The sequence below is a fragment of the Triturus cristatus genome, chromosome 8 (assembly GCF_964204655.1).
Source record: "Triturus cristatus chromosome 8, aTriCri1.1, whole genome shotgun sequence".
Lineage (NCBI taxonomy): Eukaryota > Metazoa > Chordata > Amphibia > Caudata > Salamandridae > Triturus > Triturus cristatus.
The window spans coordinates 4,130,015-4,147,585 of record NC_140591.1 but is presented as its reverse complement, the minus strand read 5'-3'; the positions used below and the strand labels follow the sequence as shown (position 1 = coordinate 4,147,585).

Below are 17,571 nucleotides of genomic sequence, written 5' to 3'. Positions count from 1 at the left end.
CAAGGAGCAGATTCATGTCACGGAGTATGCGGAGACAGACACCCAGCAGCTCCTGTGGAGAAAGAGCACTGGGTGGCTCTCTCTGCAGAGGCCCCAGCCTCAGAATCCAACTGGTACCTCTTGGGAGCCATGAAAATCAAGAGTAAAATATAAATATACAAGAAGAAAGAGGGGAGCAGTGGAGGGAACACAGAAACAGGAACTGGGCTCAGGGAAAAGCAGGACTGGCACCAAGGCCAGGTCCAGGACTGGAATACACAGAACACAGGACAGAGTTTACACGGAACAGGACAGATCAGGAAGAGTTCAGACAAGAGATGGGGTGATCGTGGACACAGAGAGGCAGGAGAACAAGAGACAGAAACAGAATCAAATGGCAGCCTGGAAATACAGCAGTAAGGGCACGACAGTGCACGAGGAGGCTCGACAGACAAATCAGCTGCAGGCAGGCCAGTGCTTAATTTGTAAAAGAAAGAGTGCCGGTGCCCGAGATTCTGATCAGAAGCTCTCTGCTGGTGCAATTAGACATCGGTGCACGGAATAGCAAGGCTGCTCAGTCTTGAATCCACCTCAGGCCACTTTCGTCTACTACCAGCCTCTCCCTGCCCTTCATCTCATGCGTGTAGGTTGCTGCTTTCTCGCTTTGTGACTTTCTGTTCTTTCTCTTTCTACGTTGTTGTGATTTGTATGCTTTTTCTCACCTGCTCAGCTAAATATCTGATGCAGAAAAATAAGTGCCTGTCCCCAAAATAGGTGCCAGTGGCCCCCACCGGCTCAAATTAAGCTCTTGACTCACAGGGTTGAAATAAACCAGGAGCAATGAATCAAGGAACCACCGCATGAAGGGAAAGCTGAACTGGGGGCTTGTAAAAGGGAAGACCAGGAAAACCAGGAGACACAACGGAGGGAACAGGAAAGCCAAGAATGAAGTGTGGATTGGAGCCAAGAGAGAGAAAAGTTCAGAATGCCTTGACTGCTACAGAGAGTGGCCGTGCATTGGCTGCTCTTGAGAGTGGCCTTGCGTTGGCTGCTCTTGAGAGTGGTCTTGCCTTGGCTGCTGTTGAGAGTGGCCTTGCCTTGGCTGCTGTTGAGAGTGGCCGTGCATTGGCTGCTCTTGAGAGTGGCCGTGCATTGGCTGCTCTTGAGAGTGGCCTTGCCTTGGCTGCTCTTGAGAGTGGTCTTGCCTTGGCTGCTGTTGAGAGTGGCCGTGCATTGGCTGCTCTTGAGAGTGGCCTTGCGTTGGCTGCTCTTGAGAGTGGCCTTGCCTTGGCTGCTGTTGAGAGTGGCCTTGCCTAGGCTGCACTTGAGAGTGGTCTTGCCTTGGCTGCTGTTGAGAGTGGCCGTGCATTGGCTGCTCTTGAGAGTGGCCGTGCATTGGCTGCTCTTGAGAGTGGCCTTGCCTTGGCTGCTCTTGAGAGTGGTCTTGCCTTGGCTGCTGTTGAGAGTGGCCTTGCCTTGGCTGCTGTTGAAAGTGGCCTTGCCTTGGCTGCTGTTGAGAGTGGCCGTGCATTGGCTGCTCTTGAGAGTGGCCGTGCATTGGCTGCTCTTGAGAGTGGCCTTGCCTTGGCTGCTGTTGAGAGTGGCCTTGCCTTGGCTGCTGTTGAGAGTGGCCTTGCCTTGGCTGCTGTTGAGAGTGGTCTTGCCTTGGTTGCTCTTGAGAGTGGTCTTGGCTGCTCTTGCGAGTGGCCTTGCCTTGGCTGCTCTTGAGAGTGGTCTTGCCTTGGCTGCTGTTGAGAGTGGCCTTGCCTTGGCTGCTCTTGAGAGTGGTCTTGGCTGCTCTTGAGAGTGGCCTTGCCTTGGCTACTGTTGAGAGTGGCCTTGCCTTGGCTGCTCTTGTGAGTGGTCTTGCCTAGGCTGCTCTTGAGAGTGGTCTTGCCTTGGCTGCTCTTGAGAGTGGTCTTGGCTGCTCTTGCGAGTGGCCTTGCCTAGGCTGCTCTTGAGAGTGGTCTTGCCTAGGCTGCTCTTGAAAGTGGTCTTGCCTAGGCTGCTCTTGAAAGTGGTCTTGCCATGGCTGCTCTTGAGTGGTCTTGGCTGCTCTTGAGAGTAGCCTTGCTTTGGCTGCTCTTGGGAGTGGCCTTTCCTTGGCTGCTATTGAGAGTGGCCTTGCCTTGGCTGCTCTTGAGAGTGGCCTTACCTTGGCTGCTCTTGAGAGTGGCCTTACCTTGGCTGCTGCTGTGAGTGGCCTTGCCTTGGCTGCTGCTGTGAGTGGCCTTGCCTTGGCTGCTGCTGAGAGTGGCCTTGCTTTGGATGCTGTTGAGAGTGGCCTTGCCTTGACTGCTCTTGCGAGTGGCCTTGCCTTGGCTGCTGTTGAGAGTGGAGTGGCCTTGGCTGCTGTTGAGAGTGGCCTTGCCTTGGCTGCTGTTGAGAGCGGCCTTGGCTGCTGTTGAGAGTGCCTTTGCCTTGGCTGCTGTTGAGAGTGGCCTTGCCTTGGCTGCTGTTGAGAGTGGCCTTGCTTTAGCTGCTCTTGAGAGTGGCCTTGCCTTGGCTACTGTTGAGAGCGAGTGGCCTTGCCTTGGCTGCTGTTGAGAGTGGCCTCGCCTTGGCTGCTGTTGAGAGTGGCTTTGGCTGCTCTTGCGAGTGGCCTTGCCTTGGCTGCTGTTGAGAGCGGCCTTGGCTGCTGTTGAGAGTGCCTTTGCCTTGGCTGCTGTTGAGAGTGCCTTTGCCTTGGCTGCTCTTGAGAGTGGCCTTGCTTTAGCTGCTCTTGAGAGTGGCCTTGCCTTGGCTACTGTTGAGAGCGAGTGGCCTTGCCTTGGCTACTGTTGAGAGCGAGTGGCCTTGCCTTGGCTGCTGTTGAGAGTGGCTTTGGCTGCTGTTGAGAGTGGCTTCGCCTTGGCTGCTGTTCAGAGTGGCCTTGGCTGCTGTTGAATTTTCTTACCCGTATAATGTGATTGCCGAGTTCTAGAGACACCTGATGAAACGCACTCAAATGTTATAGAAAAGTGACAAGAACACGGACTGTAGAGAACGGCGGTTGAGACTCTGATAAAACCATCAGGACAAGAGAAGAACAAGGTTACGTTGTGCACCATGTTGATGGCAGCTCATCAAGTAGGCAGCCCTCCGTTGTAGATCCATTGTGCATAAGCACTGTCAGGCGTCCCTGCCCAGTGGAGGAAAGAGCTGTGTGAGGAAGAGAATGTGAATTCAGCTAAGTCGCGGATAGGAGAGGACATAACATTTGATGTGCTTCTTTGTTGAGTGAATGCTTTTCAGCGCAGACCAACAAGGAAGTGAGGTCGGCGACACTTATAAAGTTGTCTTTGCATAGGATGTTATGCAGCTTCCGCAATGGACAATCTCGGTTTTTGGACGGGTTGTATCTAGCTGGAAGGACATCTCAGGCTGTTAGTGATGCCTAGCATTAATCGGGTCTTGTGGAGTTGCAAAGGTAGAGCTCAAGGGGGTCAATCACGGGTATTCATATTTGAGGGACGAGCTTTCACTGAGAAGGGCATCCCATAGTGGGGAGAGGTAGCAGTCCCCTGTTGGAGGGGCTGAACAGTCAGTTATGTCCAGTTGCAGTCAGTAGTGATAGAATGGCTGAACTTTGAGGGTGTGGGGTCAGTGACGCTCCAGATTCTACTACAGTAGCATGGGGTGGATGATTCAACCATCCAACAAGGGCACAGCAGGAGCGCAACCATCTTAAGAGGTGCCATCTCTGCCAGAGCAGCTTTCATTCACCTGGCCATGATGCTTCTAATGGGAGCAGCCAACACGGCTTAAGGGCACCTCTGACCGAGAGAGGACTCGACAAGAACATGTGGGAAGGAGGGATAGAAGACTGCGGTGTGGTAGCACCCATGTGGTGGCACCTGGGGTAGGACTCCGAAGGAGAGGATGGAAGCGTAAATGAATGAAAACATTGCACCAAAGGCTGCCAGGCTGGCTTGGTTAGCTGGAATCATGAGCTTGTTGTGCGCTATATAGAACTCTAATAAATCAATACGTGAATGCTGTGGAAGGGGCTGCCACCTATCCGAGATACCCATTTGGCATTCTGTTAGAATGGCAGTGGAAAGGGCAGTGCAGATGATGTAGCCGTGATCGGGCAGGTCATTCACAAAGAAAGGGACATCCTTATCATTGTGCCACGTTTATCGGTCACGTGGAAGTCTGCGATCGGGTTTCAAAGTCGCCCATCCTTGAATTTGTTTCTTTCCCTTTTGGTGAGAACCAAAGCAATGTGTGAGAGCTCAAAGAGTGCACAGCTCACAGTGATGAGGCGAGATTCAGGTACTGGGGCAGACCATTGTGATGGATGGAACCAAGGACCACATCAGGGCACAACATGACCATTAGTAGGCACATACTTTGTGTGAGGGAAGCTTGACATTTGTGCAGCAAGAGTGTCTGTGCATGTGCATGGGAAAGCTTGCACTGCTGCTGAATGTAGCGTTTTCATTCATTTTCTGTGGCTCTGAGTGAAGCTTGCACTGCTTCTGAATGTAGCGTTTTCATTCATTTTCTGTGGCTCTGAGTGAAGCTTGCACTGCTGCTGAATGTAGCGTTTTCATTCATTTTCTGTGGCTCTGAGGGAAGCTTGCACTGCTGCTGAATGTAGTGTCTGTTCCTTCATTATCAGTGGGTCTGAGTGAAACTGGCACTGCATCTGCACTGTGGCGAAGCCTGCCCTCCAGCTGCCTGCAATAGGCTTGTTTCAGTTGTTCGTGTGAAGAAATCACATACGAGGACAACCGGTACTGTGCATGAGAGAAGCTTGCAATGCCACTATGTAGCGACGTCTGAAGGGAGGTTTTTAAAGAAAATGCAAGGGCTGTAGTTCCATGTTTATATGTGCAAAAGAAGCTAGCACTGCTGTTGAATGTCGCATCTTCATTCATTATCTGTGGCTCGGAGTGAAGCTTGCACTGTTAATATCCATACTGAAACTTTTCACTGAAGCATGATAGGACTGCTCACACTGCAAACATTTTGCGTACATACTTCTTGGGTGGAAGAGAAGCTGGTACCACCCACAAGTGTGTAGCACATAGTGTGAGGAATTGAACTCCTGCACTGTGTCTGCCCCTTCAGCACCTACTAGCATGTGTGGGAAGTTTGCACTTCTGCCGCCTGTCCTGTCTCTTATTTGCTGGAAAAGGAGAATTGCACTGTCTTTGACCTGTACACATTCTTTATGTGAGGGAAGCATGTCCCGATATGGTCCGTGCTGTAGAAGTCTGCACTGCTCTCGACCTACTGCGTGTGTGGGAGATGCTGGCACTGCTGTTAGCTCCTGTGTACCTTTACTGTGTGACTGTGTGTGAGGAAAGCCTGCATTGCTGCTACCTCTTGTGTACCTTTAATGTGTGTGAGGGAAGCTAGCACTACTGTTACCTCCCTCATACTTTTTCTGTGTGAGGGAAGCTTGCACTGCTGCTACCTCTTGCGTACCTTTAATGTGTGAGGAAAGCTAGCACTACTGCTACCTCCCTCATACTTTTTCTGTGGGTGAGGGAAGCTTGCCCTACTGCCTCCAGCAAACCTTTTGTGTTTGAGGGCAGCTTGCACTGCTGCTACCTCTTTCATTTCTTCTGTGTGCGAGGGAACCTTGCACTGCTGCTACCTCTTGCATACCTTTTCTGTGTGTGAGGGAAGCTAGCACTGCTGCTACCTCTCCTGTACCTTTTCTGTGTGTGAGGGAGACCTGCACTGCTGTTACCTCTCCAGTATCTTTTCTGTGTGTGAGGGAAGCTTTACTGCCCCTACCAATGCTAATCCCATGCTTTGTGTGTGAGGGATTGTTGCACTGATGCTTTGTGCTGTACTTTTTTTAGTGTGGGAGAGAAGCTTGCACAACTGCTATGTAACGTACATGTAGCTCTGATAAAAGATTACATTGCTGATGGCTGTGTTGTGTCTGCTACGGCTGCAAGTGAAATTGCTTCCCACTGAACCTGATCTGTACCTGTGGGTGAGGGAAGCTTGCACTGCTACTACCTCTCGCATACCTTTACTGTGTGTGAGGAAAGCTTGTACTGCTGCTACCTCTCACATACCTTTACTGTGTGTGAGGAAAGTTTGCACTGCACTGCACTCTTAAGTATCTTTATTGTGTGTGAGGGAAGCTTTCACTGCTACTACCTCTCACATACCTTTTGTGTGTGTGAGGGAGGCTTACACTGCTGCTAACTCGAGTACTTTTTCTGTGTGCAAGGGAACCTCACAATGCTGCTACCTCTTGCGTACCTTTCTGTGTGTGAGGGAAGCTTGCACTGCTGCTATCTCCCTCGTACCTTTTCTGTGTGAAGGAAGCTTACACAGCTGCTATCTCCAGCGTATCTTTTCTGTGTGTGAGGGAAGCTTGCACAGCTGCTGTGTAACATGCATGTAGATGTGAAAAAAGCATATATTGCTGCTGCCTGTGTTGTGTTTGCTATGGTTGAGAGTGAAACTTGCACTGCAGCTTCCCGCTGAACCTGATCTGTACCTGTGCATGAGGGAAGCTTGCACTGCTACTACCTCTTGCATACCTTTACTGTGTGTGAGGAAAGCTTGCACTGCTGTTACCTCAACTGTACATTATCTGTGTATGAGGGAAGTGTGCACTGCTACCTCTCGCATACTTTTACTGTGTGTGAGGAAAGCTTGCTCTGCTGTTACCTCAACTGTACATTATCTGTGTATGAGGGAAGTGTGCACTGCTACCTCTCGCATACCTTTAGTGTATGTGGGGAAAGCTTGCACTGCTGTTTCCTCAACTGTACATTATCTGTGTATGAGGGAAGTGTGCACTGCTACCTCTCGCATACCTTTACTGTGTGTGGGGAAAGCGTCCACTGCTGCTACCTCTCACGTACCTGTACTATGCATGAGGGAAGCTTGCACTGCTGCTACTTCCCTTATACCGTTTCTGTGTGTGAGGGAAGCTTGCACTGCTGCTACCTCCCTTATACCGATTTTGTGTGTGAGGGAAGTTTGCACTGCTGCTACCTCCCTCATACTGTTTCTGTGTGTGAGGGAAGCTTGCACTGCTGCTACTTCTCATGTACCTTCATGGCTGTTTTTGGAGGACAGGGGGAGCGACCACTTACTTTAACGTTTCTGCGAGGAAGAAGCTCTGCTGCACATCATCATAGGCGGGAGAGGAGGAGTAGACATCCTTGACCCCCGAAAAACCACCACTGACCCGGCAGTACTTGTCAATAGCCTACGAGAAAGGAGAGGATACATGGAGGTCAGAAGATGTAAACTTCAAGACTCAGGCTGTTCTTGTGGGGGTTCATGCGTGCCCTGGGGGGCTTGTTGACTATAAGAGACTCATCCTATTCCAGCCTCCTATAGCATCTGTCTAAGTGAGTGCACCTAAACCGACTCCACACTGAACTCAGGGAATTAAGCTGCCCCTGTCCAGCATCCTATGGTCTGTGAAGGAGTGCACACTCACACACGACACATTGAACACAGGAGCAGAGAAAATTAAGCCTCGCCCTTTCCAGCATCCTATGGTCTGTGAATGAGTACACACTCACACGCGAAACACTGAACACAAGATCTCGGAGAATCAAGCCTCGCCCTTCCCAGCATCCCTCGGTCTATGAATGAGCACAAACTCACACACGACACACCAACCACAGGATCTCAGAGGAACAAGCCTCGCTCTACCCAGCATTTTATGGTCTCTGAATGAGTGCACACTCACGCAATGACTCAAGACACATCAACACAGGAGCTCGGAGAATCAAGCCTCGCCCTTCCCAGAATCCCTTGCTCTATGAATGAGTGCACACTGACTCACTGAACACAGGAGCTCGGAGAATCAAGCCCCGTTCTTTACTGCAACCTGTGGTCTCTGAATGAGTGCACACTCACACACTGAACACGGGAGCTCGGAGATTCAAGCCTCACCCTTTCCAGCATCCCTTGGTCTATGAATAATTGTACACTCACACACTGACTCATTAAACACAGGAGCTCGGAGAATCAAGCCTCGCCCTTCACAGCATCCCTTGCACTATGAATGAGTGCACACTCACACAAGGACTCAAGACACATCGAACACAGGATCTCGGAGAATCAAGCCTCGCCCTTCCCAGCATCCTATGGTCTGTGAATGAGTGCACACTCACACACGACACATTGAACACAGGAGTTCGGAGAATCAAGTCTCCCCCTTTCAGGCATCCCATGGTCTGTGAATGAGTGCACACTGACTCACTGAACACAGGAGCTCGGAGAATCCAGCCCCGTTCTTTACCGCAACCTGTGGTCTCTGAATGAGTGCACACTCACACATTCAACACGGGAGCTCGGAGAATTAAGCCTCACCCTTTCCAGAATCCCTTGGTCTATGAATGAGTGCACACTCACACACTGACTCACTGAACACAGGAGCTCGGAGAATCAAGCCTCACCCTTCCCAGCATCCCTTGCACTATGAATGAGTGCACACTTACTCAGCGAACACAGGAGCTCGGAGAATCAAGCCCCGTTCTGTACCACAACCTGTGGTCTCTGAATGAGTGCACACTCACACATTCAACACGGGAGGTCGGAGAATCAAGCCTCACCCTTTCCAGCATCCCTTGGTCTATGAATGAGTGCACACTCACACACTGACTCACTGAACACAGGAGCTCGGAGAATCAAGCCTCGCCCTTCCCAGCATCCCTTGCACTATGAATGAGTGCACACTCACACAAGGACTCAAGACACATCGAACCCAGGATCTCAGAGAATCAAACCTCGCTCTTCCCAGCATCCTATGGTGTCTGAATGAGTGCACACTCACACATGACACATTGAACACAGGATCTTGGAGAATCAAGCCTCGCCCTTCCCAGCATCCCTTGGTCTATGAATGAGTGCACACTCACTCACTGAACACAGGAGCTCGGAGAATCAAGCTCCGTTGTTTACCGCATCCCATGGTCTGTGAATGAGTGCAAACTCACCAACGACACACTGACCACAGGAACTCAGAGGATCAAGCCTCGCTCTTCCCAGCATCCTATGGTGTTTGAATGAGTGCACACTCACACACGACACATTGAACACAGGAGTTTGGAGAATTAAGTCTCCCCCTTTCAGGCATCCATGGTCTGTGAATGAGTGCACACTGACTCACTGAACACAGGAGCTCGGAGAATCCAGCCCCGTTCTTTACCGCAACCTGTGGTCTCTGAATGAGTGCACACTCACACACTGAACACAGGAGCTCGGAGAATCAAGCCCCGTTCTTTACCGCAACCTGTGGTCTCTGAATGAGTGCACACTCACACATTCAACACGGGAGGTCGGAGGATCAAGCCTCACCCTTTTCAGCATCCCTTGGTCTATGAATGAGTGCACACTCACACACTGACTCACTGAATACAGGAGCTCGGAGAATCAAGCCTCACCCTTCCCAGCATCCCTTGCACTATGAATGAGTGCACACTCACACAAGGACTCAAGACACATCGAACACAGGATCTCAGAGAATCAAACCTCGCTCTTCCCAGCATCCTATGGTGTCTGAATGAGTGCACACTCACACATGACACATTGAACACAGGATCTTGGAGAATCAAGCCTCGCCCTTCCCAGCATCCCTTGGTCTATGAATGAGTGCACACTCACTCACTGAACACAGGAGCTCGGAGAATCAAGCTCCGTTGTTTACCGCATCCCATGGTCTGTGAATGAGTGCAAACTCACACACGACACACTGACCACAGGAACTCAGAGGATCAAGCCTCGCTCTTCCCAGCATCCTATGGTCTATGAATGAGTGCACACACTCACAGTGAACACAGGATCTCGGAGAATCAAGCCTCGCTCTTCCCAGTATCCTATGGTCTGTGAATGAGTGCACACTCACACACGACCCATTGAACACAGGAGTTCGGAGAATCAAGCCTCACCCTTTCCATCAAAATGTGGTCTCTAAATGAGTGCACACTCACACACTGACTCACTGAACACAGGATCTGTAACAGACAATATCTCACCAGCAGGTTTAAGAGGCTCAAGGTGCTTGGAAAAGCAGTAACAAACACATCTTTTCCGCTTGGCAGTGTAACAGGCTGGCATGCTTCTTCCAGTGGCCATGCATACTTGAGAGAGTTTGATATAACCAAACTCTAGCACCCCAAGAGCCAAACTGCTTACTTGAGCTGTCTGGGGTTGAGACACCTGATTGCGCCTTGATTCTGAGTGAGGAGGTCCGGCCTGCTGGGCAGCTTCCAGAGGGGACCACTGGCATCTCAAGGAGGGTCGAGAACCAGGGTTGTCTGGCCCTTGTCGGAGCCACCAGGATGAGCGAGAGGGGCGTTTGCCGAAGGCTCCGGACCACCTGTGGAAGAAGTGGGAAGCAGAGCATCCTTTCTCCGTCTCCTCTGACATATGGAAGCGACACGCAAGGTTCTGTGATGCTCGACCCTCTGAGCCTTAGATCACACTGCAAAGCCCGCATGTGCCATGGGGTGTAGCCCTCTAGCAGGATTCAGGGTACCAAGAGGCCAAGAAGCCTCAGAGTCACTTTCACTAGGACCCAGGACCGAGGCTAATACATCTCTATCACAGCTCGAATGTCCTAAACTTGTTGATCTAGAGGAAAGGCTCGAAATTGCACCGTATCCAGAATGGCCACAATTTACAGAAGCCTCTGGGATGGAGTGAGGTGTAACTTCGACACATTAATTGAAAGCCTCAGAGTTGGTAGGAGGGTCACCTTTGTATGGAGATGGTTTACGTCAGCCTGTGGCGAGCCCGCCTTCAACAGCCAGTGGTTGAGGTAGGGGAAGACCAGAATCCCCAACTCCAAAGACGTGCCGCAACCAACACCATCACTTTCACGGAGACCTGAGGGACAGTGGTAAGGCTGAAGGAGAGCACAGAACACTGAAAATGCTCCTGGCCCCCCTTGGACTGCAGGTAACACCCATGGAAGTGCAGGAAGGGAATGTAAAAACAGGAGTTCTGCAGGTCCAGCTCCGGCATCCAGTCGTCTGGATCCAGTACGGATAGAAATTGGGCCAATGTCAGCATCTTGAATTTGTCTTTTGTCTGGAAGAAATTGAGAGGCCGAAGGCCTAAAATAGGGAGAAGGCCTCCATGCGTCTTCGGCACCACAAAATGGTAGGGCATAACCGAGCCAGATGATTTCAAGCGCCCACCTGTTGGATGTGATGTACTGCCACCGGTGGAGATGAAATGTATCCTGATTCCAACCGATGTCCATGTGCCCCCAAGGACAAGCTGAAGATGTCAGGTGCTGTTGCCGGGAGTGGGCGGGGGTCTTAGTGCATTGACGGCTTGGACGTTGTCGGCTGGATACCTGAGTCCGGCTTCCAAAGGGCTAGGGGTGGGGTCTGATGCTGTGGAGGTGGACTTTAGCATTGTGAATGAATGAATGAAATAGGAACTTGTAAAGCGCACCACTGCTCAGATGAGCATCCTGGCACTAATCTCATACACATAACATGTTTGCGTAGTCCGATACAAGAGAGAGAGAGAAAAAAACGAATTAGATGAAACCATGACAGAAGTCATCAGGTGCCAGAAGCTGTCATTACTCCGATGCCGCTGCAAGCCACCATGCTGCCCGACTGCTGCTCGTCTCTGTTGCGATACTGTTAACGGGCCGTATTTATACCAGAGGGTCTTCTTAGTTAGAGACTTTTTGTTCCAATCTTGGGACTACAACTGGATATTGCCTTGTATTACTATTGAGATATCTACACTGGTATCCAACTGAAATCGGGTATATCTCTCTTTATAATTATATACGGATCTACATTATATCACTGGATTTTTGTGTGAATCCTTTAAGAATTACTTTGAGAAATACAGGAAGTACTGCTCGAATTGTTTGTGATTGTTTCCGAAATCCATTTCTTGACCCGGAGTAGGAACACGTGAATCAACTCTATGTCCACATCTGCTCTTGCATGATTGATTGCCAAATATTCCAGCTCGCCAGCCATTAAACTGATATATTTAGAAAGCCCTGACGAAGTTCACGTGGCACTAGGGAACGAAACGCGTTGGCCGTGTGCCTTTTTTTTAAAACAAGATAAAATAAAAAGAAGAACTTTTTGGATTATACAATTGTCGTCTGGTTGACTTCTATCAAGTGCACCTTCCTTTTTGTGTGGACGCCAGAAACAGTCATGTTTCGAGGCTTTCCTGAAAGCTCACCTCTTTGGTTACAAATTGAAGAGAGACCGAAGCTGGTTCCAGCCCTTAGCATCTAAGCACGCAGAGGATTTTCCCCCTATTGACTTTAATTTGAAGGGGGGGGGTAGCAGATTGGAGTTGGATTCTGAGAAACGATTGGATAGATATTTAGGGCCTGTGTCGTAAAAAGACCTAAACACCATGACCAGTGATTTGAGGAGAACTCTCTTGTCTGTGTGCCAAACCCCTTCTGGAGCCCTGAAAGGGGAGAAACTGTTAGGAAAACTGCCGCATGGTGCAGAAAGGCGAAGGGGGCGCTCTTCGAAGCACTCTAGGGTAAAGTCTGCCTTATCCAGAAAGAGACGGGTACCATCAAATGGCAACTATTAGTTATGCCCGAGTCACTCGAGTCGCTCGTGGCTCCCAACACCCTGCGCCGAAGCACCATGCCAGGTACGGACTGCCCTACCCAAGCAGTCAGGGGTGTTCAGCCCGGAGTGGATGACGTACCTCGTTGCGTATTGATCGTCCTGGTCAATCTAGGCAAGACTGGTGAAGGGTTCTCTGGGGACTGCCGGTAAGATTTCAATGAGCATCTCACACAGTGTATGAGAGTATTGCCGAAGGAAGCAACTGGTATATACTAAACGGAGGGTGTGGTTAGCTGAGAACGTTCTCTCCCTGAATGCCTCCACAGGATTGGATTCCCTCACGGGAGGCACAGTAGGGTACGAGTAGGATTCAGTCTACTTAATGACGCCGGGACCTCCAACTTTCAGGCATCGGGTGCGGCATCAGGAAGAAAAAATCACCAAGAAAAGGTAATTGCCTTCTGGCATCCTGTCTGTTAACTGGCGGGCAAGAGTCCGCCGATGGGCCAAGTACCCAGGAGTGTGCCCGCCAGGACTTCATTAAGAGGGAGAAGCAGTCCTGTGGACGTCTGTCCAGGCTGCAGGACGTCCATCAGGGCATCAGTCAATTCTACAGACAGAAGTTGCAGGTCTAGAACTTCTGCAGCCTGCCTGATCACTACAGTAAAAACAGGCTGATTCCTCTTTTATAGGGCCGGGGGAAGAGTTCACCCCAGGATCTGGGGAAGGGTTTAACCCACTGGCGTCTTGAAAGTCCATGAAAGATTGTTCTCATCATAAGAATGGGGTGCATCACCCCGTCCTCTCCATCACCATGTTGACTGTGTTTTGAATCTTAAGCAAAAGGCATGTGTCCAGGTAAAGGCAGAGTATGTGACTTCGGCCTATATTGTGTCGGGTTCGCTTCAGAATCTGATATGAAAAGAAGTTCTTCCTCCAACGACAGTGCTGGTATTGCAGCGCGAGGGACCAATGAAGATTGTGCTGTTCGATTCTAAATCGAGTTGGGCGTTGACGGCAACCACCCAGCGGAGACAAGTGGTGCAGACGGCATAGAGTACAGATCTGCTGACTGTAGCCCTCCATAGATCCTTCAATCAATCAATCAATCAATCAGGTGTTTATAAAGCGCGCTACTCACCCATGAGGGTCTCAAGGCGTGGGGGACGGTGCAGCTCCGGATCAGTCGAAGAGCCAGGTCTAGAGGCTCTTCCTGAAGGTGTGCAGGGTGGGGGAGCCTCTGATGTTGACTGGGAGCTCGTTCCAGGTCTTTGCTGCGACGTAGGAGAAGGCTCTGCCGCATGCTCTGGTTTTGCGGATGCGTAGGGTCTCTGCCTGGGCGAGTTCGGCAGAGCGGAGGTTCCTTTTGGGTACGTAGAAGGAGACTCTTTATTTGAGGTATTTGGGTCCGATGTTGTGAAGGGATTTGTAGGCGTGGGTGAGAAGTTTGAAGCTCACCTCTTCTCGACGGGGAGCCAACGGAGGTCTCGTAGGTGCTGGGTCATGTGCTCGTCTCGTGGGGTTCCAAGGACAAGTCTGGCGGTGTTCTGGATGGTTTGGAGATTGTGTAGTAGGGTTCTGTTGATTTCGGTGTAGAGGGTGTTGCCGTTGTCCAGTCTGCTGGTTATGAGTGCGTGGGTGACGGTCTTTCTGTGTTCTGGGGGATCCACTTGAAGGTCTTGCGGAGGATGTGGAGGGATTTGAAGCAGGTGGAGGCGACGGCGTTGACCTGGCGAGTCATGGTGAAGGGGGAGTCTAGAATGATGCAGAGGTTCCGGGCGTGGTCCATCGGGGTGGGTGGGTTTCCGAGGGCAGGGGGCCATCAGAAGCTGTCCCACGTAGTGGGGGAGGGTCAGAGGGCGAGGACCTCTATCTTCTCCGAGTTCAGTTTTAGGCAGCTGTCGCTCATCCAGGCTGCAACGTCTTTCATTCCTTCTTGGAAGCGGAGTCTGGTGTCTTCGGGGTTCGTCGTGAAAGAGAGGATGAGCTGGGAGTCGTCGGCGTAAGATACTGTGCTGAGCCAATTCTGTCAGACGATGGTGGCGAGGGGGGCCATGTAGATGTAGAAGAGCGTGGGGCTGAGCGAGGATCCTTGGGGTACTCCACAGTGGATCTCTGTAGGTTCGGAGAGGAAGGGAGTTTGATCCTTTGGGTTCTGCCGTAGAGAAAGGCACTGATCCAGTCGAGGGTGGTTCCTCGTATACAGATGTTGTGGAGTCTGGCTGGTAGAGTGCGGTGTGAGACGGTGTCGAAGTCTGCCGAGAGGTCTAGTAGGATGAGGGCCACAGTGTGGCCCTGGTCGAGTATCATACGGATGTCATTGGTGGCGGCGAGGAGGGCGGTCTTGGTGATGTGGTTGCTGCGCAATCTGGGCTGGGAGGAGTCCAGGATGGCGTTCTCTTTGATGAAGGTGGTCAGTTGGGCGTTGATGAATCTCCCGGTGACTTAGGCTGCGAAGGGAAGGATGGAGATGGGCCGGTAGTTTTTTAGGTCCGTCGGGTCAGCCGAGGGTTTCTTGAGGAGGGGTTTGACCTCTGCCTGCTTCCAGTCGTCGGCGAGGGTGCCAGATTCAAAGGAGGCGTTGATGGTCCGGCCAAGTTCGGGTGCTATGGCGGCGGTGGCTCTGTGGTAGATGTGCGGTGAGCAGGGGTCAGTCGGGGCTCCTGAGTGGGTGCTCTTCATGGTCGTGGCGACGTCTTCAGTGATGGCAGGTTTCCAAGTGGTGATGGTTGGCTGGTTGGCAGTGGTGGAGAGGGGGTTGGTGTCCGGACTCTGTTGGCTGAAGTTGTCGCAGAGAGCCTTGGTTTTCAGGTGGAAGTAGGAGCTGGGCTTGTTGTTGATCCTTGGGGCTGAAGGTGTGTCAGAGGAAGCAGGAAGAGTGTCAAAGATGAGAAAAGTTGCCTTCTTGAAGGGCTCAACTTGCTGTGGCAGTGTCCCCGCTGATGGACATGGGAATTTGGGTTGGTTAGGGATAACCTGTAGAACTGGTGCCTTGGCAGGGGACCAGAATTGGATTCGTAGGCATCTTGGCGTCCATGTGACTTCTGACAAGAGTGGTGGGAAGAGGGGAGTCATGCTTTGCTTTCTTAGGTTTCTTTTTTGATTCAGACTTACCTAACGACTTGGAGTGTGAATAGGACCTTTCGTGAGAATGGCCTCGGGAACTAGTCTACATCCTCACCTTTGTTCAGGACCTCTGACGGTGTTCAGCAATGTAGAGCTTGGCTTCAGGGTGCCGGATCGCCTTGGGATTCATCTGAGGTCGATAAAATGAGTACCATTGGGTTGGGTAACAATAAACATGTGTTATTCGGCACCAAGATGCCCTTTTGGGTGAATGTGTGCATTACAAATACTTCTATTATGTTGTGAGTTGTGCGGGATCCCTAGGCCTTGGTGGGATCTGTCACAGACATCTGTTTGGGACAGCCCTGCAAGTCTTAAACCAGTTGTCTTCGGAGGGGACATGTTCCCTTGCATACTGGAGAATCATTTGATAAAAAAGCTTGTCAGCAAGAAAAGAAAAAGTGGATGGGGCAAGAAAGGAAATAACATCAGCATTCAGAGGAGGCACATATATGTGGCTGTTGCATCACTTTGGGTCAAAGTCAAAGTGGCGTCGTATGATGCTGCCTACAGGTGTGCAGGGGCAGTGCTGAGAAAATGCTCTTGATTCAATCGGGCACATGGAGTATTCGCAAGTTGTGGAATCTGGGGTTAGAAGTATCCATCAGAAATACGATGACTAGTTGACTACTAAAGTCTAAGCCGTGCCCAAAACTCTTAAAGAGGTAGTTGTTGCCCAAGCCTTCACTTATCTCCACAAACAGCAAGAACATTTTTGGGAAGATTAGGGGTTATGCAGCTGGGTCGTCAGTGTTTCCTCTTTCGAAGATCGGTGTTATCAAAGAATCATGCAAAGTATCCAAGCTTCCAAGCAGATCGCCTTGCTAATTTCTCTGCAGAAAAAAGAAAACTGACCTGCGGGGGTCCGCAGGGCTCTTCCCTCTCACCCCTTCTTTTTAACCTGTAGATTTTACCCTTGATTCTGGCCCTGCGTAAGAGAGAGGTCGTATCTTTTAACTATGCTGATGACCTTCAGCTAGTGTCCAACATCCACTCATCTGCATCATCAGTTACGGGCTTTCAATCTACAATGAATTTTATCAGTGACTGGATGAATGTCAACCAGCTCAAATTAAACCCCGACAAAACAGAGCTGATTCTCACCGGTGGGCCAGCCAATCCGTGGAATTCTAATTTCTAGTCTCCACTACTGGGGAGCCCTCTACTCCCAGCCAGCTCCGTCAAAAGCCTGGGAATCGTGATCAGTAATGATCTAACCATGAAGGCCCAGATCAGCTCAGTGGTCTCCGCTTGTTTTTTCCATCTGTGAAGAATTCGGAAGTTCAGCAGATTCTTGACCACCGAGGCCCTGACCCAAGTCGTCCTCGCCCTGGTAATTTTGTGTATTGATTACGCAAATTCCCTGTATGCTGGTATTCCAGCATACCAATTACATCGGTTGCAATTGGTGCAGAACCAAGCGGCCAGGCTAACCCATGGTCAGCCTAAGCACCGTCATGTGAGATCACTGTTGAAGAGCCTCCATTGGCTTCCTTTGTCCCAACGCTGTCTCTTCAAGTTAGGCTGTAGCATCTATAAAGCCGTTTCAGGAAGCAGCCTTGCTTTTATCGCTTCAAAGATACAGCAGTATGCGCCCTCTCGTGACTTATGTTGTTCTAACAAGAACCTGTTGACCCCCAACTTCTTCAAACGTAAGAAACATGGGGGCCTCAGGTTCTCGATCCTGGCTCCTCAATTTTGGAAACTTCTTCCTCTCGAACTGCGTATGGCCACCTCTTATGCCCAGTTCAGAAAACTACTTAAAACGTGGTTATTCTCCCAGGCAAATAATTGAGCTCACTGTCTTGTGAATGCAACCGCCCCTGCTTAGCGCCAAGAAACCGCTCGGTGTACAGGCTCTTAATAAATTATTTTTAACATAAGATAACAGTATATAGAAGCGTCCAAGTTTTCTTTTTATTATTAAAATAGGGACATTTGGGCATGCTTCTGGGGCTTTCTGGTTCAT

The 17,571-nt window shown here is 50.5% G+C and overlaps 1 protein-coding gene across 2 annotated transcripts in view; it reads right to left on the bottom strand.

Moving 5' to 3' along the window:
* The window catches only part of MAN1A2 (mannosidase alpha class 1A member 2), a 541,780-nt gene that overhangs the window by 1,604 nt on the left and 522,605 nt on the right, over positions 1-17,571 (bottom strand). For both annotated transcript variants that reach the window (XM_085620701.1, XM_085620700.1), the window contains exon 12: positions 7,038-7,153. In XM_085620701.1, the coding sequence (XP_085476827.1) occupies positions 7,038-7,153 (116 nt within the window). The remainder of the gene's footprint in view (positions 1-7,037; positions 7,154-17,571) is intronic.